The 25,514-nt window shown below is 45.9% G+C and overlaps 1 protein-coding gene across 1 annotated transcript in view; it reads right to left on the bottom strand.

The window, feature by feature from the left end:
• Positions 1–1,497: 1,497 nt before the first annotated feature.
• The window catches only part of LOC129815752 (podocalyxin-like protein 2), a 44,538-nt gene continuing 20,521 nt past the window's right edge, over positions 1,498–25,514 (bottom strand). The window contains exons 2-9 of the mRNA XM_055869842.1: positions 17,938–18,078; positions 17,481–17,678; positions 14,260–15,026; positions 13,631–13,705; positions 11,471–11,627; positions 11,191–11,252; positions 7,472–7,651; positions 1,498–4,972 (exon numbers count right to left, since the gene is read on the bottom strand). Of these exons, the coding sequence (XP_055725817.1) occupies positions 4,730–4,972; positions 7,472–7,651; positions 11,191–11,252; positions 11,471–11,627; positions 13,631–13,705; positions 14,260–15,026; positions 17,481–17,678; positions 17,938–18,078 (1,823 nt within the window). The 3' untranslated portion in view covers positions 1,498–4,729. The remainder of the gene's footprint in view (positions 4,973–7,471; positions 7,652–11,190; positions 11,253–11,470; positions 11,628–13,630; positions 13,706–14,259; positions 15,027–17,480; positions 17,679–17,937; positions 18,079–25,514) is intronic.

Genomic DNA, 25,514 nt, shown 5'->3' with positions numbered 1-25,514 from the left:
GATGCAGTGTTTTATTAACGGGAGAATATGTCAATTCTACCATCTTCCATGTGAGAACTATTACAACAACATGACTGGAACATCTGAAAATAGAACGAAACTGCCTGCACACAAATCTGTATGAAATCAGTTTTTTTTCTGCATAGAAAAGTCTTGGCCTGAAGGTTTTTTTCAGTCTACCTATCTCCGATAATTTCCGGAATGGTAAAACTTTTTGAGTGTAAACTTAAACAACTTAAACCAGATATAAAGTATGTAGAAAATATAACAGAAAAGATAACAGAAGATAACAGATAATATTTTTCAATAAGATCATCTTTAAGAACTTAACAATCACCACAATAACAGTCAGGGAGAATTTAAAATTCCCAAATTTATGCATTCAGGAGTATTTTGTTATGGCATGGGGCCCCCATTGATTTTGTTATCATTTTTTGAGTCACTCAGATAGCACAAGCCATGTCAAATTTGTGGCCTGCTGGAGGTCATTTTGCAGGGCTCTGGCAGTGCACCTCCTTGCACAAAGGCGGAGGTAGCGGTCCTGCTGCTGGGTTGTTGCCCTCCTACGGCCTCCTCCACGTCTCCTGATGTACTGGCCTGTCTCCTGGTAGCGCCTCCATGCTCTGGACACTACGCTGACAGACACAGCAAACCTTTTTGCCACAGCTCGCATTGATGTGCCATCCTGGATGAACTGCACTACCTGAGCCACTTGTGTGGGTTGTAGACTCCGTCTCATGCTACCACTAGATTGAGAGCACCGCCAGCATTCAAAAGTGACCAAAACATCAGCCAGGAAGCATAGGAACTGAGAAGTGGTCTATGGTCACCACCTGCAGAATCACTCCTTTTTTGGGGGTGTCTTGCTAATTGCCTATAATTTCCACCTTTTGTCTATTCCATTTGCACAACAGCATGTGAAATTTATTGTCAATCAGTGTTGCTTCCTAGTGGACAATTTCATTTCACAGAAGTGTGATTGACTTGGAGTTACATTGTGTTGTTTAAGTGTTCCCTTTATTTTTTTGAGCAGTGTATATATATATATATATATATATTCTTTTTTTTATCCCCTTCCCCGCAGGAGGCCTTTTGCCTTTTGGTAGGCCGTCATTGTAAATAAGAATGTGTTCTTAACTTACTTGTCTGGTTAAATAAATAAAATCAGCAGACAAAACCTTGTTGACATTGTTTCTTATCGTCTATTGGGCCAATCAGCTGACATTGTCAAGCCATCTTCAACCAATGAGCTGACATTATCAAGCCATCATCAACCAATCAGCTGACATCGTCAAGCCATCAAGCAGTCAGCTGACATCATCAAGCCATCATCAACCAATCAGATGGTGTCGTCAAGCCATCGTCAAAAAGTCATGAATATTCAGATTCAAGTACACATGCTTCCAGAACGGGGAGTTTACTTTTATAGTATACACTAGATGGTGCTATTGTAGCATTTTACAATATCACAAAGGCTGTAAGCAGTCCTACCAAAGGAACATTTCCCAGACGTTTATTTTCTATATATTGCATGATACATAAATCCAAAACAGTGAAAGATTAATAAACTAATATGAATTTAAAAAACAAAATTTCGCACAAAAAGTTGTGGGAAAAACTAGAAATCATGTTAATTTATAAATCCAAATAACAAATCTTCTAATCTCATCTCCAGCCATCTCCCTCTCTCTCTCTGTCGTAGCAATGGAGCCTCGGGACAAGGTCAGTACACTTCTAATAGAAATAACACACACAAAACTTGATGACACTCAAAGATGCGATATTACTTCATCAATAACATCGACATTTTAACGACACTGAGCCACACTTATCTCAGTGTAGCTTTCAAGTGGATAGAGACAACACTGCACGAGCAATACATCGGAGCAGCCCACACAGACCTACTGCTGATTTCTCAGACCAATGCTACGTATTGGCCATTGAGAGGTTTTTGAAGCCTTCGGGACGCCATATTGGTACTCCCCTGTAGGAGCAGTCCTCCACAGGAATGAATGGAATTCTACAGCATTTCAAATAAATGTTTCAAGGACAAAATTACATTTTAAAGTAGTTTTTGTTGTTGTAGTGGGGACAGTAACATTAGTAATCTCAAAATAGTATGTTTTATTTATATATATTATGTTTAGCTCACATAATATAATTTAAAACGAATGTAGACATTAATAAATGGATTTATATAGCTTCCCGAAAAATGTTTTACAATGGAGGAGTACCAAGATGGCTGTGCATTGGCTTCATTATAATGGAGGAGGAGTACCAAGATGGATCTGCGGTGGCTTCATTACAATGGAGGAGGAGTACCAAGATGGCTGTGCATTGGCTTCAACACAGCGCCCCCTATCAGTCATTTAGTGTATATATAAATAATTGGTTCTCCTATTCTCTGAACTTTCCTCTTGTCGTGTTCATTAGGGAACGCAACAACGGAAAATGATCTTGCGACGGAATATTAAAATGTGTGTTTCTTATTGGACAAGTCAAGTAGTCCCTCCCTGATTCAGTCAGTTTTCTTCCGTTTGATGCCTAATGAACACGACCCTGGCGAGGTCAACCCTCCAATACAGAATTTAAAACATAGTGGCTATCTGCTTGTTTAGTCATGCGAAATACAACAAATGAGGAGGGGACAGCATTCGTTTAGTAGCCTATCCCTCCAATATAAGATCTTACTATTTTTGGAAGCTAACCCCCCCCCCCCCCCAACCCCCCCACACACACACACAAAAACAGTTTTAGCTTGTGATACTGATTTAAGCGTTTCAAATACTTATAGGCCAAGCACAGTGTAGGCTATGGGAGATGTGTGCCAGCATGCCTGCTTGGTGATATTGTTCCCTTTCTGTAAAATAAGCTGACCTCAAGCTGACTCTGCACTAAAAACATATCCCACCATTTTGAAGCAGTGGCAATACTGTCAGGCGGAGAAGATATATTGTTCACATTTAAATGACAGAATGTCATTAACGCCACAGAAGAAATTATAGCAGCATGACTTCAAATTACATTCATATTTACAGGCCTTCACTTCTACAGTTAATAGCCCAAAACAATATTAGCTGTGCTTATAATCAGTTAATTCAGTGTGATATATATAACTATAACTGAAAGCATTTTAAATATTGCCAGCCTCCCTCTGTTGTTTTGCAGTCTGGTTGCCAGACTGTTTTAGCCAACCCCTTGTTTGTTACCATGCCACAGCAGCCAGAGATCAGTTTGCAAAAAGCAATCAAATCCGGCAACCAAACTAGTTATTTTGTTGATTTATTCTTGATTGTAAGGAGGCTGAGAGTAATGGCTGCTTCCAAATTATTGTGTGATTTTGAACTAAGATCAGTGTGAACTGACCAGATACAGAGCAGCCATTCCAACTTTACACAATACAGAATAGCTAGCATATAGCGTTTAAGTCTGCATTCAACATGTTAAATACAATATCCTAACTTCCGGAGTTCCACTATGAACATTCATACTCATAACAGAGGGATACCACCTCTATTCAATCTGATTGGGTAATCTAACATTCAATGTTTCAACATTCTGAAACGTCCCTGTAGCTGTACAGTGTTTAGTAATAGATGTGAATCATGCTTAGTTGACAAAAAAGGAAAGCAGAGTAGATGATCAAGTCCATATCATATAATCATAGTCAATAGATAAAACATCTAAGTAGCTTAAAGAAGTTGTTTCTTCTGATAAGTTTACTTCATGTGTGTTTCTAATTTGACAGCCGATGCATTCACAAGTTTCACAACACTGATGATTTTTTGCGTCTTCATCATGAGTTCTCTTTCTAGCCCAGTCCGACTGCCAGATCTGTTTGTGCCGTCTTTACCAAGCCAAATGTGACAATGACCATAGAAGTCGGCAAGACAGCACAAAAAGATCTGGATCCAGGCTACCCGTTTTCCATCCTCCTTCACTCTTCTTCTTCTCTTTACTAAAGGTGTGTATCCTCTTCCACTCTTCTTCTCTTTACTAAAGGTGTGTATCCTCTTCCACTCTTCTTCTTCTCTTTACTAAAGGTGTGTATCCTCTTCCACTCTTCTTCTTCTCTTTACTAAAGGTGTGTATCCTCTTCCACTCTTCTTCTTCTCTTTACTAAAGGTGTGTATCCTCTTCCACTCTTCTTCTCTTTACTAAAGGTGTGTATCCTCTTCCACTCTTCTTCATCTCTTTACTAAAGGTGTGTATCCTCTTCCACTCTTCTTCTTCTCTTTACTAAAGGTGTGTATCCTCTTCCACTCTTCTTCTCTCTACTAAAGGTGTGTATCCTCTTCTTCTCTCTACTAAAGGTGTGTATCCTCTTCCACTCTTCTTCTCTCTACTAAAGGTGTGTATCCTCTTCTTCTCTCTACTAAAGGTGTGTATCCTCTTCCACTCTTCACTAAAGGTGTGTATCCTCTTCCACTCTTCTTCATCTCTTTACTAAAGGTGTGTATCCTCTTCCACTCTTCTTCTTCTCTTTACTAAAGGTGTGTATCCTCTTCCACTCTTCTTCTCTCTACTAAAGGTGTGTATCCTCTTCTTCTCTCTACTAAAGGTGTGTATCCTCTTCCACTCTTCTTCTCTCTACTAAAGGTGTGTATCCTCTTCTTCTCTCTACTAAAGGTGTGTATCCTCTTCCACTCTTCTTCTCTCTACTAAAGGTGTGTATCCTCTTCCACTCTTCTTCTCTTTACTAAAGGTGTGTATCCTCTTCTTCTCTCTACTAAAGGTGTGTGTCCTCTTCCATATTATCCTCTTCCTTCCCTCCAGGTTTGTTGACCAGGACCTGCCAGCCACTGCTCCCTCCCTCCCCCCCGGCCATCCCCCCAGACCCGGTCCCAGCCGTCAGTCCATTAGCGTGGTGGTACGGGTGGTGTTTCTTCTCCTGCATCTCTGGCTGCCCCCCGTCCAGGGTGGGGTTGTCATGGCAGCCGTTCTCCACAAAATGGAGCTCCTCGCCTCGTGTCTTGGGAGAGACCAGGAGAGAAAAAAAATGTTTTAATAACATCAATAATATAAAATGACTTACACATGAACAAACTGGAATGCAAGTATTTTGTTGCATTGGTAAAACTAGTCAAATCAAATCTAATCAAAGTTTATTGGTCGAGTACACTGTTTAGCAGATGTTATAGCGGTTGCAGCGAAAAACTCGTTATGTTAATAGCTCCTAACAGTGCATTCAAATGTCAAACAAGTACACAAATAATCCAAAACTAGAAACGAGAAATCAAGAATGTCAGAACAAATATCCAATTAACAAACCAAATAACACTGTCAGTAATCCACAATCTATGAGTATGTACACCAACAATGTGTACTAAGAATGATATGTACACAGGAAATATATTACAGTGAACTATGTTAGGAATCCACTATATAAATACGTGGTGTATATAAATAGTGTAACAAAATGCCACGTACATTTGTATATATATTAGAATAAGCTATGTGAATAATCCACTATATGAATACACACAGTCTGAAAAACTGTATAAAATAAATGGGCTTAGGCAGTCATCAAGCTGGTCTTACCATAGTCTCTAGCTTAGGCAGTCATCAAGCTGGTCTTACCATAGTCTCTAGCTTAGGCAGTTATCAAGCTGACAAAGCCCGCTACCAAAACCTGTGGGCTCTCCTTCACCGCAGCCAATGTGAGTAAAACATTTAAAGGTGTTAACCCTCGCAAGGCTGCCGGCCCAGACGGCATCCCTAGCCGCGTCCTCAGAGCATGTGCAGCTGGCTGGTGTGTTTACGGACATATTCAATCAATCCCTATCCCAGACTGCTGTTCCCACATGCTTCAAGAGGGCCACCATTGTTCCTGTTCCCAAGAAAGCTAAGGTAACTGAGTTAAACGACTATCGCCCCGTAGCACTCACTTCCGTCATCATGAAGTGCTTTAAGAGACTAGTCAAGGATCATATCACCTCCACCCTACCTGACACACTAGACCCACTCCAATTTGCTTACCGCCCCAATAGGTCCACAGACGACGCAATCACACTGCACACTGCACACTGCCCTAACCCATCTGGACAAGAGGAATACCTATGTAAGAATGCTGTCCATCGACTACAGCTCAGCATTTAACACCATAGTACCCTCCAAACTCATCATTAAGCTCGAGACCCTGGGTCTCGACCCCACCCTGTGCAACTGGGTCCTGGACTTTCTGATGGGCCGCCCCCCAGGTGGTGAAGGTAGGAAACAACATCTCCACCCCGCTGATCCTCAACACTGGGGTGGATTCAAGGGTGAGTTCTCAGCCCTCTCCTGTACTCCCTGTTCACCCATGACTGCGTGGCCATGCACGCCTCCAACACAATCATCAAGTTTGCAGACGACACTACAGTGGTAGGCTTGATTACAAACAATGACGAGACAGCCTACAGGGAGGAGGTGAGGGCCCTCGGAGTGTGGTGTCAGGAAAATAACCTCACACTCAAAGTCAACAAAACAAAGGAGATGATTGTGGACTTCAGGAAACAGCAGAGGGAGCACCCCCCCTATCCACATTGACAGGACAGTAGTGGAGAAGGTGGAAAGTTTTAAGTTCCTCGGCGTACACATCACGGACAAACTGAAATGGTCCACCCACACAGACAGCGTGGTGAAGAAGGCGCAACAGCGCCTCTTCAACCTCAGGAGGCCGATGAAATTTGCCTTGTCATCGAAAACACGCAAACTTTTACAGATGCACAATCGAGAGCATCCTGTCGGGCTGTATCACCGCCTGGTATGGCAACTGCTCCGCCCACAACCGTAAGGCTCTCCAGAGGGTAGTGCGGTCTGCACAACGCATCACCGGGGGCAAACTAACTGCCCTTCAGGACACCTACACCACCCGATGTCACAGGAAGACCAAAAAGATCATCAAGGACAACAACCACCCGAACTACTGCCTGTTCACCCCGCAATCATCCAGAAGGCGAGGTCAGTACAGGTGCATCAAAGCAGGGACCGAGAGACTGAAAAACAGCTTCTATCTCAAGGCCATCAGACTGTTAAAACAGCCATCACTAACATTGAGTGGCTGCTGCCAACATACTGACTCAAATCTCTAGCCACATAATAATTCAAATTGGATGTAATAAATGTATCACTAGTCACTTTAAAAAATGCCACTTTATATAATGTTTACATATCCTACATTACTCATCTCATATGTATATACTGTACACTATAGCATCTACTGCATCTTGCCTATGCCGTTCGGCCATCGCTCATCCATATATTTACATGTACATATTCTTATTCATTCCTTTACACGGTAGGTAAGGTAGTTGTTGTGAAATTGTTAGATTATTGTTAGATATTACTGCATGGTCGGAACTAGAAGCACAAGCATTTCGCTACACTCACATTAACATCTGCTAACCACGTGTATGTGACCAATTTGATTTGATTTGATTTAATTTCTTACCCTAGTCTTCAGCTTAGGCAGTTATCAAGCTGGTCTTACCCTAGTCTTCAGCGTAGGCAGGCGTCTCTGCCAGCAGATATAGATTAGACCAGAGGCGATGATGACCACACAGACAGAACCTATGATCACCAGGACCACAAACAGCTTCCCGTAGTCGCTACGCGTCTGACTGGGTCTGGAGTGACAGGTGCTAGCACTGCTGTAGCTCTGGATGCCAATCTGGAACCAGAACCAGACATATGGAACAGTTCAGTTTCATCCAGACAGTTTAATTAGTAGCCTGGTCCAGACAGATGAATATACAGTGCCTTGCAAAAGTATTCACCCCCCTTGCCGTTTTTCCTGTTTTGTTGCATTACAGCCTGTAATTTAAATTGATTTTCATTTGGATTTCATGTAATGGAGACACACAAAATAGGCCAAATTGTTGAAGTGAAATGAAAAAAAATTACTTGTTTCAGAAAATTTAACAAAAAAATTTTGCGGAAAAGTGGTCTGTGCATATGTATTCACCCCTTTGCTATGAAGCCCCTAAATAAGATCTGGTGCAACCAATTACCTTCAGAAGTCAAATAATTAGTTAAATAAAGTTCACCTGTGTGCAATCTAAGTGTCACATGATCTGTCATATGATCTCAGCATATATACACCTGTTCTGAAAGGCCCCAGAGTCTGCAACACCACTAAGCAAGGGCCGCCACCAAGCAAGCGGCACCATGAAGACTAAGGAGCTCTCCAAACAGGTCAGGGACAAAGTTGTGGAGAAGTACAGATCAGGGTTGGGTTATAAATAAATATCCAAAACTTTGAACATCCCACAGAGCACCATTAAATCCATTATTATAAAATGGAAAGAATATGGCACTACAACAAACCTGCCAAGAGAGGGCCGCCCACCAAAACTCAAGGACCAGGCAAGGAGGGCATTAATCAGAGAGGAAACGAAAGAGACCAAAGATAACCCTGAAGGAGCTCCACAGCAGAGAATAGAGTATTCGTCCATAGGACCACGTTAAGCCATACACTCCACAGAGCTGGGCTTTACGGAAGTGGCCAGAAAAAAGACAATACTTAAAAATAAAAAATAAAAACATTTGCCAAACGGCATGTGGGAGACCCCCCAAACATATGGAAGAAAATACTCTGGTCAGATGAGACTAAAATGTTGCTTTTTGGCCATCAAGGAAAACGCTGGCACAAACCCAACACCTCTCATCACCCCGAGAACACCATCCCCACAGTGAAGCATGGTGGTGGCAGCATCATGCCTAGTGGTTAGAGCGTTGGACAAGTAACCGAAAGGTTGCAAGATCGAATCCCCGAGCTGACAAGGTAAAAAATATGTTGTTCTGTCCCTGAACAAGGCAGTTAACCCACTGTTCCTAGGCTGTCATTGAAAATAAGAATTTGTTCATCATCAGGGTCTGGGAAACTGGTCAGAATTGAAGGAATGATGGATGGCGCTAAATACAGGGAATTCTTGAGGGAAACCTGTTTCAGTCTTCCAGAGATTTGAGACTGGGACGGAGGTTCAACTTCCAGCAGGACAATGACCCTAAGCATACTGCTAAAGCAACACTCGAGTGGTTTAAGGGGAAACATTTAAATGTCTTGGAATGGCCTAGTCAAAGCCCAGACCTCAATCCAAACAATTGAGAATATGTGGTATGACTTAAAGATTGCTGTACACTCCAAAAGGGTTCTTTGGCTGTTCCCATTGGAGAACCCTTTTTGGTTCCATGTTGTACCCTATGTGAAATGATTCTACATGGAACCCAAAAGAGTTCTACCTGGAACCAAAATGGTTCTACATTGAACCAAAAAGGGTTCTTCAGTGTTATTTTATGGGGACAGCTGAAGAACCCTTTTGTTCCAGGTAGAACCCCATGTAGAGCCCTTTTTACAGAGGGGTCTACATGGAACCCCAAAAGGGTTCTACCTGGAACCAAAAAGGGTTCTCCTATGGGGACAGCTGAAGAACCCTTTTGGAACCCTTTTTTTTTCTAACAGTGTAGCTCCAGGAGCTGGTCCCCACTCTCCACACGGATCTCATCCTGATAACAACAGGAGAGGTCAAAGGTCAGGGTCACAGTGAAAACAGGGGAACCAGGTAGCCTGATTGCTGTCAGATCAGTTTGCTTTGTGCTTTTAGCCAACTCCTACGAAGTTAAGGGACTAGCGGAAACAAAAACAGATCTGGGGCCTGAGGATAGGGTAGAGTAAACAGACAGACAGACAAACAGGAACCCATCCAACTTGAGGAGCTGGAGCAGTTTTGTCTTAAAAAATGGGTAAAAATCCCAGTGGCTAGATGTGCGAAGCTTATAGAGACATATCTCAAGAGAATTGCAGCTATAATTGCTGCAAAAGGTGGCTCTACAAAGTATTGACTTTGGGGGGGGGGGGGGGTGAATAGTTATGCATGGTCAAGTTTTCAGTGTTTTTGTCTTATTTCTTGTTTGTTTTACAATAAAAAATATTTTGCATCTTCAAAGTGGTAGGCGTGTTGTGTAAATCAAATGATACAAACCCCCCAAAAAATATATTTTAATTCCAGGTTGTAAGGCAACAATATAGGAAAAATGCCAAGGGGGGTGAATACTTTTGCAAGGCACTGTATTAGCCTGGTCCAGCCAGATGAATTACTAGCCTGGTCCAGACAGATGAATTACTAGCCTGGTCCAGACAGATGAATTACTAGCCTGGTCCAGCCAGATGAATTACTAGCCTGGTCCAGACAGATGAATTACTAGCCTGGTCCAGACAGATGAATTACTAGCCTGGTCCAGCCAGATGAATTACTAGCCTGGTCCAGACAGATGAATTACTAGCCTGGTCCATACAGATGAATTACTAGCCTGGTCCATACAGATGAATTACTAGCTTGGTCCAGACAGATGAATTACTAGCCTGGTCCAGACAGATGAATTACTAGCCTGGTCCAGACAGATGAATTACTAGCCTGGTCCAGACAGATGAATTACTAGCCTGGTCCAGACAGATGAATTACTAGCCTGGTCCAGACAGATGAATTACTAGCCTGGTCCAGACAGATGAATTACTAGCCTGGTCCAGACAGATGAATTACTAGCCTGGTCCAGACAGATGAATTACTAGCCTGGTCCAGACAGATGAATTACTAGCCTGGTCCAGACAGATGAATTACTAGCCTGGTCCAGACAGATGAATTACTAGCCTGGTCCAGACAGATGAATTACTAGCCTGGTCCAGACAGATGAATTACTAGCCTGGTCCAGACAGATGAATTACTAGCCTGGTCCATACAGATGAATTACTAGCCTGGTCCAGACAGATGAATTACTAGCCTGGTCCAGACAGATGAATTACTAGCCTGGTCCAGACAGATGAATTACTAGCCTGGTCCAGACAGATGAATTACTAGCCTGGTCCAGACAGATGAATTACTAGCCTGGTCCAGACAGATGAATTATTAGCCTGGTCCAGCCAGATGAATTACTAGCCTGGTCCAGACAGATGAATTACTAGCCTGGTCCAGACAGATGAATTACTAGCCTGGTCCAGCCAGATGAATTACTTGCCTGGTCCAGACAGATGAATTACTAGCCTGGTCCAGACAGATGAATTACTAGCCTGGTCCAGACAGATGAATCACTAGCCTGGTCCCAGAGGTGCTGTTTGTGCTCAGTCTACTCCTACCATGTGGATCAGATTAACAAACTACTATACAGCTGTAACATATATAAGGTTGTAAATTCCAAGAAACAAAAGCATCTTACCTCGTGTAAACCTTTCCTTATTTCACCTAACATCGATAGCACATCCTTGGTGGCAATAACTCCTAAAAGACAGGCAGATTTCAGAAATAGTAAGCAAGTTTTGTACTCCACTCCAGAAAAACTCAACACAAAATCAAACATTCCCTAATGATCTCCAGTAGAAACATAAGTAGGCCTGGAACTTGAATGACGGGAGAACGTGAACCAGAGCTGGGTCCTACACACAGTCATAGGTCCTACGCAATGACGTCATACAGTATGTCTGTAGACGTCCTCTTACCGTGTTCACTGGCCAGTGTGATGAGCAGCTGGTGGTCCTGCATGGTGGGTTTAGAGAGAGAGATGAGCCAGGAGCCCTGAGGACTGTCCATCTTCCTAGAGAAGGCTGTTTCTAGTAGCTCCAGGAGCCGGTCCCCACTCTCCACACGGAACTCATCCTGACCAGGAGACAGAGATGTCACAGGGTTAGGGCAAAGTTAGTTAGTTAGAAGAAGGCTGTCTCTACACTTAAAAGCTACACTCCAAAAGGGTTCTTCGGTTGTCCCCCATAAGGAGAACCCTTTTTGGTTCCAGGTAGAAACCTTTTGTTTTCCATGTTGTACTCTATGTGAAATGATTCTACATGGAACCAAAATGGATCTACATGGAACCAAAAAGGGTTCTTCAAAGTATTATTTTTGGGGGACAGCCGAAGAACCCTTTTAGGTTCTACAATGTATCTAGAACCTAAGATGGTTCTTCGGCTGTCCCCATAAGAGAACCAAAACAGGTTCTACCTGGAACCAAAAAGGGTTCTCCTATGGGGACAGCTGAAGAACCCTTTTGGAACCCTTTTTTCTAACAGTGTAGCTCCAGGAGCTTGTCCCCACTCTCCACACGGATCTCATCCTGATAACAACAGGAGAGGTCAAAGGTCAGGGTCACAGTGAAAACAGGGGAACCAGGTAGCCTGATTGCTGTCAGATCAGTTTGCTTTGTGCTTTTAATCAACTCCTATGAAGTTAAGGAACTAGCCGAAACAAAAACAGATCTGGGGCCTGAGGATAGGGTAGAGTAAACAGACAGACAGACAAACAAATACACAACTGTTTAACAGTGGAGGATAAAAGAAAAGGCCAGGTGGTGATGTTTTCTGTTGTTTTAATAAATCTATCTACTGCCAAGTATGGTGTTGAATTAATCACAGTCCTGTGTAGGAGCTTCTGTTTCCAAAACAAAACATGTCGTTCTGTGGATCTGAGAGTTTCTCTCTTCCTCCCTGCTGGGTACTACTGGTTACTCTGCAGCGGTTGGCGTGACAACCCAAAAGGTCACATTGATTATAATCGCATTGCTTTGTGCTGTTTCCATGGTGACGGAGGACTCTTGGGTGATGGAGGGGGTGTGACGGATGGCGAGGAGGATGTTGTGTTTAAGGACCGACTGTCAGAGGACAGAAAGGGCTGTCTTCTTCTGTCTGTCTACTAGCTCCTGTTTGTCTCACAGTGAAGGACAACAATGGAGCTAATCTGAATCTATTGGCTAGCCTGGTTAAAAACAGACTGAATACTACACTCATTACAGTTTAACCAGGCTACCATCTGATGGCATCCCGTCATGCCATATTGATTCAATTATAGATTCAACTAGTAGGCATGAAATTATTGTAGGGAATTGTCTAAGAAACAGCAGCAATATAGTGCTGCATTACTATGGTCCAATAAAATCGGTATGATGTAAACGCAGCAAGAAAGAAACGTCCCTTTTTCAGGACCCTGTCTTTCAAAGATAATTCGTAAAAATCCAAATAACTTCACAGCATCATCGGACTGAGCTTGTTGTCATTGCAGACAATCTCAACGCTGTGCATTACAGGGAAGACATCCTCCTCCCTCATGTGGTACCCTTCCTGCAAGCTCATCCTGACATGACCCTCCAGCATGACAATGCCACCAGCCATACTGCTCGTTCTGTGCGTGATTTCCTGCAAGACAGGAATGTCAGTGTTCTGCCATGGCCAGCGAAGAGCCCGGATCCCAATCCCATTGAGCATGTCTGGACCTGTCACCTGTCATTCCCCCCAGAAATGTCCGGGAACTTGCCTGTGCCTTGGTGAAAGAGTGGTGTAACATCTCACAGCAAGAAATGGCAAATCTGGTGCTGTCCATGAGGAGGAGATGCACTGCAGTACTTAATGCAGCTGGTGGCTACACCAGATACTGACTGTTACTTTTGATTTTGACCCCCCCTTTGTTCAGGGACACATTATTCAATTTCTGTTAGTCACACGTCTGTGGAACTTGTTCAGTTTATGCCTCAGTAGTTGAATCTTGATATGTTCATACAAATATTTACACATGTTAAGTTTTCTGAAAATAAACGCAGTTGACAGTGAGAGGACTTTTCTTTTTTTGCTGAGTTTAGTTAGTCACGTTATGTTCCTCAACGTTGTGGTACTCACACAGTCAACGCTGTCTGACATGTTGAGAATGATGTAGCCATTCCCAGCCAGATCGCTCCAGTCCACACAGATCACCTGGTGGTTACACGAAGAGAGGAATTAATATGAGCAAGTACGAGGTTGTTAAACCAATCACAACCCTAAAAATATACAGTTCAATAGTGTGACAGAGTGCGTTCAATTAGAGTCTCCTAAGTGGTAACCCTCTGAACTAAAGCTTGGGCATTACCTCAGGGAGCTAACAAAGTCTTCAGGTCTCAGGTTACTCATCATATAGTTTATAGTTTACTGAACTACATGAGAGATACTTGAGAGGTACAGAGGTACAGATACTACCGAACCCGTACCTGAACCTGTACCCGTACCCAAACCCGTACCCGTACTCGTACCTGAACTTGAACCTGTACCCAAACCCGTACCTGTACCCATACCTGAACTTGAACCTGTACCTGAACCTGTACTCGTACCTGTACCCGAACTTGTACCCAAACTTGTACCTGTACCTGAACTTGTACCTGAACCTGAACCTGTACCTGAACCTATACCTGTACCTGAACCTGAACCTGTACCTGAACCTATACCTGTACCTGAACCTATACCTGTACCTATATCTGTACCTGAACATGTACCTGCTGTATCTCCTGTGAGAAGTGTGCACCATGGAGGATATCTGTCTCTGTTAACAGCTCTGTTCCTCCATTTTTGACCTCCTGCTCCTCCTGCCCCCTCTCCTCCTCCTCCCGGCCCTCCCTCCCGTCCTCCTGACGATCCCAGGAGTCCTCTGTGAAGCCGACTGTGGGGGCCAAAGACGCAGAGGGGACCGTGGTCAGGGGAGAGATGGCCCCTCCTCTCCCCCTGTCACTCCCAGGTCCTCCAAGGACCACTGTCTCCTCTTCCTCTTCATCCTCTTCGTCACCTTCCTCCACCACCTCCTCCCGGTCTTCTGTATGAATGTTGTCTGGCTGTAAGGGCCCAAAGCTGGGGAAGACACCCACCTCTGGGAGGGTGGGTCTGGAGGAGGCGATGGAGACGTCAGGCTCAGTGGTGGTACTCTCCCTTTTCATCTCCCTATCCATCTCCTCTTCCTTCTCTGCTACCTCTACCTCCACTGTGTCCCCCGGAGGTGATTCCTGGCCCCCGTGTACAGGGACATATTGTGGGTCTAAGGTGGTGAAGTCTACCGGAACCACCGGGTCAGCAGCAGGGATGGTGGTGGTAGACAGGCCCTGGTTCTGGGCATAGCCAGGCTCTACGGGGAGGCCGCTGGACTCTCTCTCCATCTCCCATAACTCCCGCTCCAGGTTCTCCATCGCAGTCATGAAAGGAGAAGTGTGGTTCCCCTGTCTGGGTTCCTCCATGGGAGAGGTGGAGGACTGGGAGAGGGTTTGACTGTAACCTGAGAAAATCAAGAAGAAATGGTAGTACTTTTTTTTTTACAGTACAGAGATGACCAGGTATTTACTAGTACATACAGTAATAACCAATGAATTACTTGTTATTTTATTTGGAATGCCGTAACAGATTAGGTTTAACTCAGGAAGGCTCTTTAACTCTGTGATGTGACAGTGTGACTGGGACAGATGTATTATCCACATCACAGACAATCCCTCCTGAAAAAGTTTGTTATGAGCCCTCAAATCCTTTAGCTTCATTTCTCGTGTTCTTCTTATTTCTATTTCTCATGTGTTTTGTTCTACTGTACTTTATAATATTTTTTTGTACTGATATTGATTAATGCATTGTTGGGAAAAAGCTTGCAACAAAGGCATTTCACTGTACTTGCACACATAACAATACGAAACTAGAAACTAGTCTTGCTTGGATTACAATAGGCTGGGTGGCAGCCCCCCCCCCCCCCCCCCCCAGGATTACAATAGGCAGGGTGGCAGCCCCCCCCCCCCCCAGGATTACAATAGGCAGAGTGGCAGCCCCCCAACAGGATTACAATAGGCTGGGTGGCAGCCCCCCCCAGGATTACAATAGGCTGGGTGGCAGCCCCCCCCCAGGATTACAATAGGCTGGGTGGCAGCCCCCCCAGGATTACAATAGGCAGAGTGGCAGCCCCCCCACAGGATTACAATAGGCTGGGTGGCAGCCCCCCCCCAGGATTACAATAGGCTGGGTGGCAGCCCCCCCCCAGGATTACAATAGGCTGGGTGGCAGCCCCCCCCCCCCCAGGATTACAATAGGCAGGGTGGCAGCCCCCCCCCAGGATTACAATAGGCTGGGTGGCAGCCCCCCCAGGATTACAATAGGATGGGTGGCAGCCCCCCCAGGATTACAATAGGCTGGGTGGCAGCCCCCCCCCAGGATTACAATAGGCAGGGTGGCAGCCCCCCCACAGGATTACAATAGGCAGGGTGGCAGCCCCCCCCCCCCCAGGATTACAATAGGCTGGGTGGCAGCCCCCCCCCCCCAGGATTACAATAGGCTGGGTGGCAGCCCCGCCCCCAGGATTACAATAGGCTGGATGGCAGCCCCCCCCAGGATTACAATAGGCTGGCTGCCCCCCCCCCAAGATTACAGTCAGTCCCATTGAAACATGATGTACATTCAGAAACGATTTCCCAGACACAGATGAAACCCCATCGTTCTGGAATAGAAAACAGAGAGTGACAGCATGTCCCACGTGGATTCCTTTGTGTCATCTGTTCAGTGATCTCTGAGTTCAGTGGGTTAAAGAGAGATGCTCAGTACTAAGAAAGAGAGGAGGACTGAGCTAATGCTGAAAGACAACTGGCATAACAATGAGTCTGGTACTGTACTGTAGACACTGTAACTCTTCTATCTCTGTCGAGTCATTCATGTTCGCCATGACGTTGAAACGAACAAAGACAGAGAGGACCTAGCTAAAACACAAACAGACTCGGTTCCAAAACCATAGCCTGGTACCAGATCTGTTTGTGCTGTCTTGCCAACTCCTATAGACAGCACATAGACTGAACCACCAGGCTAAGCTAGGCTATATAACAACAGAGGCTACAGAGACTAAAACTGCTGCTGGTGCTTTTTGCCTGAAAGTCGACTCCACCCGATATCTGCAGCGTGGAATCCCATTTGCCACCGCGGTACAGGCCTGGGTTCAAATACTAACTGAAGTCATTCAGATATTTTAGTGTCTGCTCTAGCCTGCCTGGAGTACCAGGTGGGCGGGGATTTGCCCTTTTGGGACTATTCCATTTGTCTTTTAAGCTAGAGTTCAATCAAGCACAGATCAAGTATTTTTAATTATTTCAAATATCATTTGAACCCAGGTGTGCCACATTGGCCTGTGAGTGCCTGTTTGGGCAGTGAAAGCTATTCCCATTCCCCCTTCTGCATAATGCAACGAGTCAGACTTTCTCTGCAGTGCTCTGCCTGTGCCCAGCCTACCAAAATAAACAGTTCTGAGCCAAACTATACCCATTTCAGCAAAACCATAATCACTTCTACAGTGTGTCTAGTGCTGCTGTTTGAGACACGTTACCTGCTGCCATGTATTCCCCGCTATCGAGGGTCTTCCCTGTCTTTCTCCTGTCCTTGGTGTAACAGTATAACTTTAGTACGTCCCCTCGCCCCGACCTCGGGCGCGAACCAGGGACCCTCTGCACACATCAACAACTGACACCCACGAAGCGTCGTTACCCATCGCTCCACAAAAGCCGCGGCCCTTGCAGAGCAAGGGGCAACACTACTTCTAGGTTTCAGAGCAAGTGACGTAACTGATTGAAATGCTAGTAGCGCGTACCCGCTAACTAGCTAGCCATTTCACATCCGTTACACTGGCACGAAATAATGGACAAGATGTAGCAGGGGAGCTCTGAAGTCTGACAGGAAGGACATACCACTGTCATATACATAGTCTACGTACCTCTGAGGGAGTTCCTGTCTAGATCAGTGATGTTGACTTGGTCTCTGACATCGTCCCAGAGATTAACAGAGGACTGGAGAGGCTTGTTGTCTTCACCGTCCTCAGTGAAGAACCCTGAGGCCTCCTGGGACGTGTCCTGCTGGGAGGTCTCCCGTCCCTGGGAGGTTAGGCCTGGTACCGTGGTGGGGCTGCCTGGAACTACAGAGAAAAAATTATACTTTATTGTCTTGATTTATTATTTACTTTATTGTCAATCCACAGACATTTGTATTTTGCTTATAGCCCAACCCCAAAGACACAAACACTCTCCCTGGACCAGTTTCTCAGGGATTAAATATCTTGCTCAAAAGGCACAACGGCAGGCGATTGCATCTAGGGTACTGATGCCAGTGAGGCTCCGGTTGCCATGCCCCACCAGATTTTTCAGTCGGATATTGGGCCCGCTTCTTTAACCTACCGGTCATCATCTCAGGCTGCTCCTCCACATCTAGGTCCAGGTCAATGAGGGACAGAGGAGAGGGCTGGGAGGTGGACAGCAGGGTGGGTGGTCCATCACTCAACAGGGCGTCACAGGACAACAGGAACAACAGTGTGGAGCCTGGAAAGAAAGAGTGAAGGAAGGAAAGATTTCCACACAGTTCTTAGTTAATACCAGGTAAGTACCAGCTTAAATCAGCTGTGAAATAAACCAAGACAAGATTTTCACTGTCAACTGTTTTTTGGTAAAATAAATAGCAGTCAAATAGCCTTGTTCTCTGTGATTTTTCTACAGTGTTCAATTGTGGCTACATACTGTAGAGCTGTCTTATATGGCCCGGGTGCATTTAAAGCAGCTTTCTTATATGGCCCGTGTGTATTTAAAGCAGCTGTCTTATATGGCCCGGGTGCATTTAAAGCAGCTGTCTTATATGGCCCGGGTGCATTTAAAGCAGCTGTCTTGTATGACCCGGGTGCATTTAAAGCAGCTGTCTTATATGGCCCGGGTGCATTTAAAGCAGCTGTCTTATATGGCCCGGGTGCATTTAAAGCAGCTGTCTTATATGGCCCGGGTGCATTTAAAGCAGCTGTCTTATATGGCCCGGGTGCATTTAAAGCAGCTGTCTTATATGGCCCGGGTGCATTTAAAGCAGCTGTCTTATATGGCCCGGGTGTTTTTAAAGCAGCTGTCTTATATGGCCCAGGTGCATTTAAAGCAGCTGTCTTATATGGCCCGGGTGCATTTAAGGCAGCTGTCTTATATGGCCCGGGTGCATTTAAAGCAGCCGTCTTATATGGCCCGGGTGTTTTTAAAGCAGCTGTCTTATATGGCCCGGGTGCATTTAAAGCAGCTGTCTTATATGGCCCGGGTGCATTTAAAGCAGCTGTCTTATATGGCCCGGGTGCATTTAAGGCAGCTGTCTTATATGGCCCGGGTGCATTTAAAGCAGCTGTCTTATATGGCCCGGGTGCATTTAAAGCAGCTGTCTTATATGGCCCGTGTGCATTTAAAGCAGCTGTCTTATATGGCACGGGTGCATTTAAAGCAGCTGTCTTATATGGCCCGGGTGCATTTAAAGCAGCTGTCTTATATGGCCCGGGTGCATTTAAAGCAGCTGTCTTATATGCTGTCTTATATTATATCCGCTGTGCCCTCAACCGGCCTCCGTCTGAGCAGACCCCCTCCGTCTGAGCAGACCACCCCCCGGGCTACTAACTTTAAACGCCGCGGGCTAGCTTAGTGGAGGCCTCACTGCTCCATCTACGGCTGCCCCCTGGACACTATGATCACTCGGCTACATAGCTGATGCCTGCTTGACTGTCCATTAATTCATGGTACTCCATTCCGTTTATTTGTGTTTTATCTGTCGGCTCTGTGCTTTAACTCAGGATCTGTGTGTAGTTAATCCGACCCTCTCTGCCTGGTCGTCGCCATTTTTACCTGATGTTGCTGTGTTAGCTGACTAGCTGCTGTTATCTCACCTGTTGTTTTAGCTAGCTCTCCCAATCAAGACCTGCAATCACTTTATGCCTTATTGTATGTCTCTCTCAAATATCAATATGCCTTGCATACTGTTGTTCAGGCTAGTTATCATTGTTTTGGTTTGCAATGGACCCCATAGTTCCACTCTCCGTACCTCTGATACCTCCTTTGTCCCACCCCCCACACATGCGGTGACCTCACCCATTGAGACCAGCAGGTCCAGAGATACAACCTCTCTTATCATCACCCAGTGCCTGGGCTTGCCTCCGCTGTACCCGTGCCCCACCATACCCTGGTCTGCACATTATGCCCAGAATCTTTTCTACCACGCCCATAAATCTGCTCCTTTTATTCCTTGTCCCCAACGCTCTAGGCGACCAGTTTTGATAGCCTTTAGCCGCACCCTCATCCTACTACTCCTCTGTTCCTCGGGTGATGTGGAGGTAAACCCAGGCCCTGCATGTCCCCAGTCACCCTCATTTGTTGACTTCTGTGATCGAAAAAGCCTTGGCCTTATGCATGTCAACATCAGAAGCCTCCTCCCTAAGTTTGCCTTACTCACCGCTTTAGCACACTCTGCCAACCCTGATGTCCTTGCCGTTTCCGAATCCTGGTTTAGGAAGGCCACCAAAAATTCTGAGATTTCCATACCCAACTATAACACTTTCCGTCAAGATAGAACTGCCAAAGGGGGAGGAGTTGCAATCTACTGCAGAGATAGCCTGCAAAGTTCTGTCATACTTTCCAGGTCTATGCCCAAACAGTTCGAACTTCTAATTTTAAAAATTAATCTCTCCAGAAATAAGTCTCTCACTGTTGCCGCCTGCTACCGACCCCCCTCAGCTCCCAGCTGTGCCCTGGACACCATCTGTGAATTGATCGCCCCCCATCTAGCTTCAGAGTTTGTTCTGTTAGGTGACCTAAACTGGGATATGCTTAACACCCCGGCAGTCCTACAATCTAAGCTTGATGCCCTCAATCTCACTCAAATCATCAAGGAACCCACCAGGTACAACCCTAAATCCGTAAACATGGGCACCCTAATAGACATTATCCTGACCAACTTGCCCTCCAAATACACCTCTGCTGTCTTCAATCAAGATCTCAGCGATCACTGCCTCATTGCCTGTATCCGCCACGGGTCCGCGTCCAAACGACCACCCCTCATCACTGTCAAACGCTCCCTAAAACACTTCTGCGAGCAGGCCTTTCTAATCGACCTGGCCCGGGTACCCTGGAAGGATATTGACCTCATCCCGTCAGTTGAGGATGCCTGGTCATTCTTTAAAAGTTACTTCCTCACCATATTAGACAAGCATGCTCCGTTCAAAAAATGCAGAACCAAGAACAGATATAGCCCTTGGTTCACTCCAGACCTGACTGCCCTCGACCAGCACAAAAACATCCTGTGGCGAACTGCAATAGCATCGAAGAGCCCCCGCGATATTCAACTGTTCAGGGAAGTCAGGAACCAATACACGCAGTCAGTCAGGAAAGCAAAGGCCAGCTTTTTCAAGCAGAAACTTGCATCCTGTAGCTCTAACTCCAAAAAGTTCTGGGATACTGTAAAGTCCATGGAAAACAAGAGCACCTCCTCCCAGCTGCCCACTTCACTGAGGCTAGGTAACACGGTCACCACTGATAAGTCCGTGATAATCGAAAACTTCAACAAACATTTCTCAATGGCTGGCCATGCCTTCCTCCTGGCGACTCCAACCCTGGCCAACAGCCCCGCCCCCCCCCCCCCCGCTGCTACTCGCCCAAGCCTCCCCAGCTTCTCCTTTACCCATATCCAGATAGCAGATGTTCTGAAAGAGCTGGAAAACCTGGACCCATACAAATCAGCTGGGCTTGACAATCTGGACCCCCTATTTCTGAAACTGTCCGCCGCCATTGTCGCACCCCCTATTACCAGCCTGTTCAACCTCTCCTTCGTATCATCTGAGATCCCCAAGGATTGGAAAGCTGCCGCGGTCATCCCCCTCTTCAAAGGGGGAGACACCCTGGACCCAAACTGTTACAGACCTATATCCATCCTGCCCTGCCTATCTAAGGTCTTCGAAAGCCAAGTCAACAAACAGATCACTGACCATCTCGAATCCCACCGTACCTTCTCCGCTGTGCAATCCGGTTTCCGAGCCGGTCACGGGTGCACCTCAGCCACGCTCAAGGTACTAAACGATGTCATAACCGCCATCGATAAAAGACATTACTGTGCAGCCGTCTTCATCGACCTGGCCAAGGCTTTCGACTCTGTCAATCACCATATTCTTATCGGCAGACTCAGTAGCCTCGGTTTTTCTAATGACTGCCTTGCCTGGTTCACCAACTACTTTGCAGACAGAGTTCATTGTGTCAAATCGGAGGGCATGTTGTCCGGTCCTCTGGCAGTCTCTATGGGGGTACCACAGGGTTCAATTCTCGGGCCGACTCTTTTCTCTGTATACATCAATGATGTTGCTCTTGCTGCGGGCGATTCCCTGATCCACCTCTATGCAGACGACACCATTCTGTATACTTCCGGCCCTTCCTTGGACACTGTGCTATCTAACCTCCAAACGAGCTTCAATGCCATACAACACTCCTTCCGTGGCCTCCAACTGCTCTTAAACGCTAGTAAAACCAAATGCATGCTTTTCAACCGTTCGCTGCCTGCACCCGCACGCCCGACTAGCATCACCACCCTGAACGGTTCCGACCTAGAATATGTGGACATCTATAAGTACCTAGGTGTCTGGCTAGACTGCAAACTCTCCTTTCAGACTCATATCAAACATCTCCAATCCAAAATCAAATCTAGAGTCGGCTTTCTATTCCGCAACAAAGCCTCCTTCACTCACGCCGCCAAACTTACCCTAGTAAAACTGACTATCCTACCGATCCTCGACTTTGGCGATGTCATCTACAAAATAGCTTCCAATACTCTACTCAGCAAACTGGATGCAGTTTATCACAGTGCCATCCGTTTTGTTACTAAAGCATCTTATACGACCCACCACTGCGACCTGTATGCCCTAGTCGGCTGGCCCTCGCTACATGTTCGTCGTCAGACCCACTGGCTCCAGGTCATCTACAAGGCTATGCTAGGTAAAGTGCCGCCTTATCTCAGCTCACTGGTCACGATGGCTACACCCACCCGTAGCACGCGCTCCAGCAGGTGTATCTCACTGATCATCCCTAAAGCCAAAACCTCATTTGGACGCCTTTCCTTCCAGCTCTCTGCTGCCTGCGACTGGAACGAATTGCAAAAATCTCTGAAGTTGGAGACTTTTATCTCCCTCAACAACTTTAAAAATCTGCTATCCGAGCAGCTAACCGATCGCTGCAGCTGTACATAGTCCATCTGTAAACTACCCACCCAATTTACCTACCTCACCCCCCATACTGCTTTTATTTATTTACTTTTCTGCTCTTTTGCACACCAGTATCTCTTCTTGCACATGATCATCTGATGATTTATCACTCCAGTGTTAATCTGCTAAATTGTAATTACTCGATTTATTGCCAACCTCATGCCTTTTGCACACATTGTATATAGATTCTCTTTTTTTTTCTACCATGTTATTGACTTGTTTATTGTTTACTCCATGTGTAACTCTGTGTTGTTGTCTGTTCACACTGCTATGCTTTATCTTGGCCAGGTTGCAGTTGCAAATGAGAACTTGTTCTCAACTAGCCTACCTGGTTAAATAAAGGTGAAATAAAAAAATAAAAAAATAAAATATGGTCCGGGTGCATTTAAAGCAGCTGTCTTATATTGCTCGGATGCATTTAAAGCAGCTGTTGTATGTGACTGGCCACAGGATAGGACGCTGGCATGGCCGAGACAGATGGACACGAGGTAACTAAGCACTTAACCTGCTAAGACACTTTCTCCTGTCTAGTACACTCTACTGCCACTTCCCTGCCTCCTTAACCCCAGTCTCTCCCCAGTCTAGTCAACCCCAGCCTTTCCCCAGCTTATTATTAACCCCAACCTGTCCCCAGCCTAGTCTTAACCCCAGTCTCTCCCCAGTCTAGTCAACCCCAGCCTTTCCCCAGCTTATTATTAACCCCAACCTGTCCCCAGCCTAGTCTTAACCCCAGTCTCTCCCCAGTCTAGTCAACCCCAGCCTTTCCCCAGCTTATTATTAACCCCAACCTGTCCCCAGCCTAGTCTTAACCCCAGTCTCTCCCCAGTCTAGTCAACCCCAGCCTTTCCCCAGCTTATTATTAACCCCAACCTGTCCCCAGCCTAGTCTTAACCCCAGTCTCTCCCCAGTCTAGTCAACCCCAGCCTTTCCCCAGCTTATTATTAACCCCAACCTGTCCCCAGCCTAGTCTTAACCCCAGTCTCTCCCCAGTCTAGTCAACCCCAGCCTTTCCCCAGCTTATTATTAACCCCAACCTGTCCCCAGCCTAGTCTTAACCCCAGTCTCTCCCCAGTCTAGTCAACCCCAGCCTTTCCCCAGCTTATTATTAACCCCAACCTGTCCCCAGCCTAGTCTTAACCCCAGTCTCTCCCCAGTCTAGTCAACCCCAGCCTTTCCCCAGCTTATTATTAACCCCAACCTGTCCCCAGCCTAGTCTTAACCCCAGTCTCTCCCCAGTCTAGTCAACCCCAGCCTTTCCCCAGCTTATTATTAACCCCAACCTGTCCCCAGCCTAGTCTTAACCCCAGTCTCTCCCCAGTCTAGTCAACCCCAGCCTTTCCCCAGCTTATTATTAACCCCAACCTGTCCCCAGCCTAGTCTTAACCCCAGTCTCTCCCCAGTCTAGTCAACCCCAGCCTTTCCCCAGCTTATTATTAACCCCAACCTGTCCCCAGCCTAGTCTTAACCCCAGTCTCTCCCCAGTCTAGTCAACCCCAGCCTTTCCCCAGCTTATTATTAACCCCAACCTGTCCCCAGCCTAGTCTTAACCCCAGTCTCTCCCCAGTCTAGTCAACCCCAGCCTTTCCCCAGCTTATTATTAACCCCAACCTGTCCCCAGCCTAGTCTTAACCCCAGTCTCTCCCCAGTCTAGTCAACCCCAGCCTTTCCCCAGCTTATTATTAACCCCAACCTGTCCCCAGCCTAGTCTTAACCCCAGCAGTCCGCTGCCTGTCCCCAGCCTAGTCTAAACCCCAGCCTGTCCCAGATGGCTTAGTAAGGCCTAGAGTCCAACCAGCTTAGTATCACACTCCACACTGTCTGAACACGCTTACTACACTATGGTGTCACACTGGGCTTAATCCCCTGTGTCTCTGTCACCAGGCCAGGCCACCGACCACATGGCAAGAAGTGTCACCAAGAGGCAAGACAGTAATACCAATCGTGGAACATAGAACCAAATATTGTGTGTGCAGGCCAGCTACCTCGATTAAGTTAACAGTCTGTTAAGAGAGACTACCAAAACAGGTTTATTCCATATTCCCCAAATACATTTTCCATCCTAGCCGTGGTTTTCTCTATGCAGAGTCACGGAGTCTTGTAAAACAGGCTTTTTTACCACGCCAGGACACCGGCCCAGCCACATGGCAGAAAGAGTTACCAAGACAAGACAGAGGTTTATTCCTTCAAAACACATTTTCCATTTACCAAGCCGTGGCTTTTATATGCAGAGTCACAGAGGCTTGTATTTAGATAAGGTGAGCAGAGGCACATAAGCAAAGCAAAAAATGAGGCTCATGGCACTGTATGTGCCAGAAATCTTCAATCCCTCCCAGCCACAAGCTAAAAATCTTCAATCCCTCCCAGCCACAAGCTAAAAATCTTCAATCCCTCCCAGCCACATGCTAAAAATCTTCAATCCCTCCCAGCCACAAGCTAAAAATCTTCAATCTCTCCCAGCCACAAGCTAAAAATCTTCAATCCCTCCCAGCCACAAGCTAAAATCTTCGATCCCTCCCAGCTAAATAGCTCCAATCTCTCCCAGCCACCAGCTAAATAGCTCAAATCCCTCCCAGCTGCAAGATAAAAAGCTTCACAGAGAAGTAAACATTTAAATCCCTTCACTGATACAGCCAGAGCGGATGTTCAGAAGCAAGTGCCAAGCAGCAAGTGACTTTTCTGGGTCTCTTCCTCTCAGCAGCTAATGCATAAATAAAAGTTAGC

The sequence above is a fragment of the Salvelinus fontinalis genome, chromosome 18 (genome assembly GCF_029448725.1).
Source record: "Salvelinus fontinalis isolate EN_2023a chromosome 18, ASM2944872v1, whole genome shotgun sequence".
NCBI lineage: Eukaryota > Metazoa > Chordata > Actinopteri > Salmoniformes > Salmonidae > Salvelinus > Salvelinus fontinalis.
The sequence above is the reverse complement of the archived record's forward strand: the minus strand, read 5'-3'. Positions and strand labels throughout refer to the sequence as shown.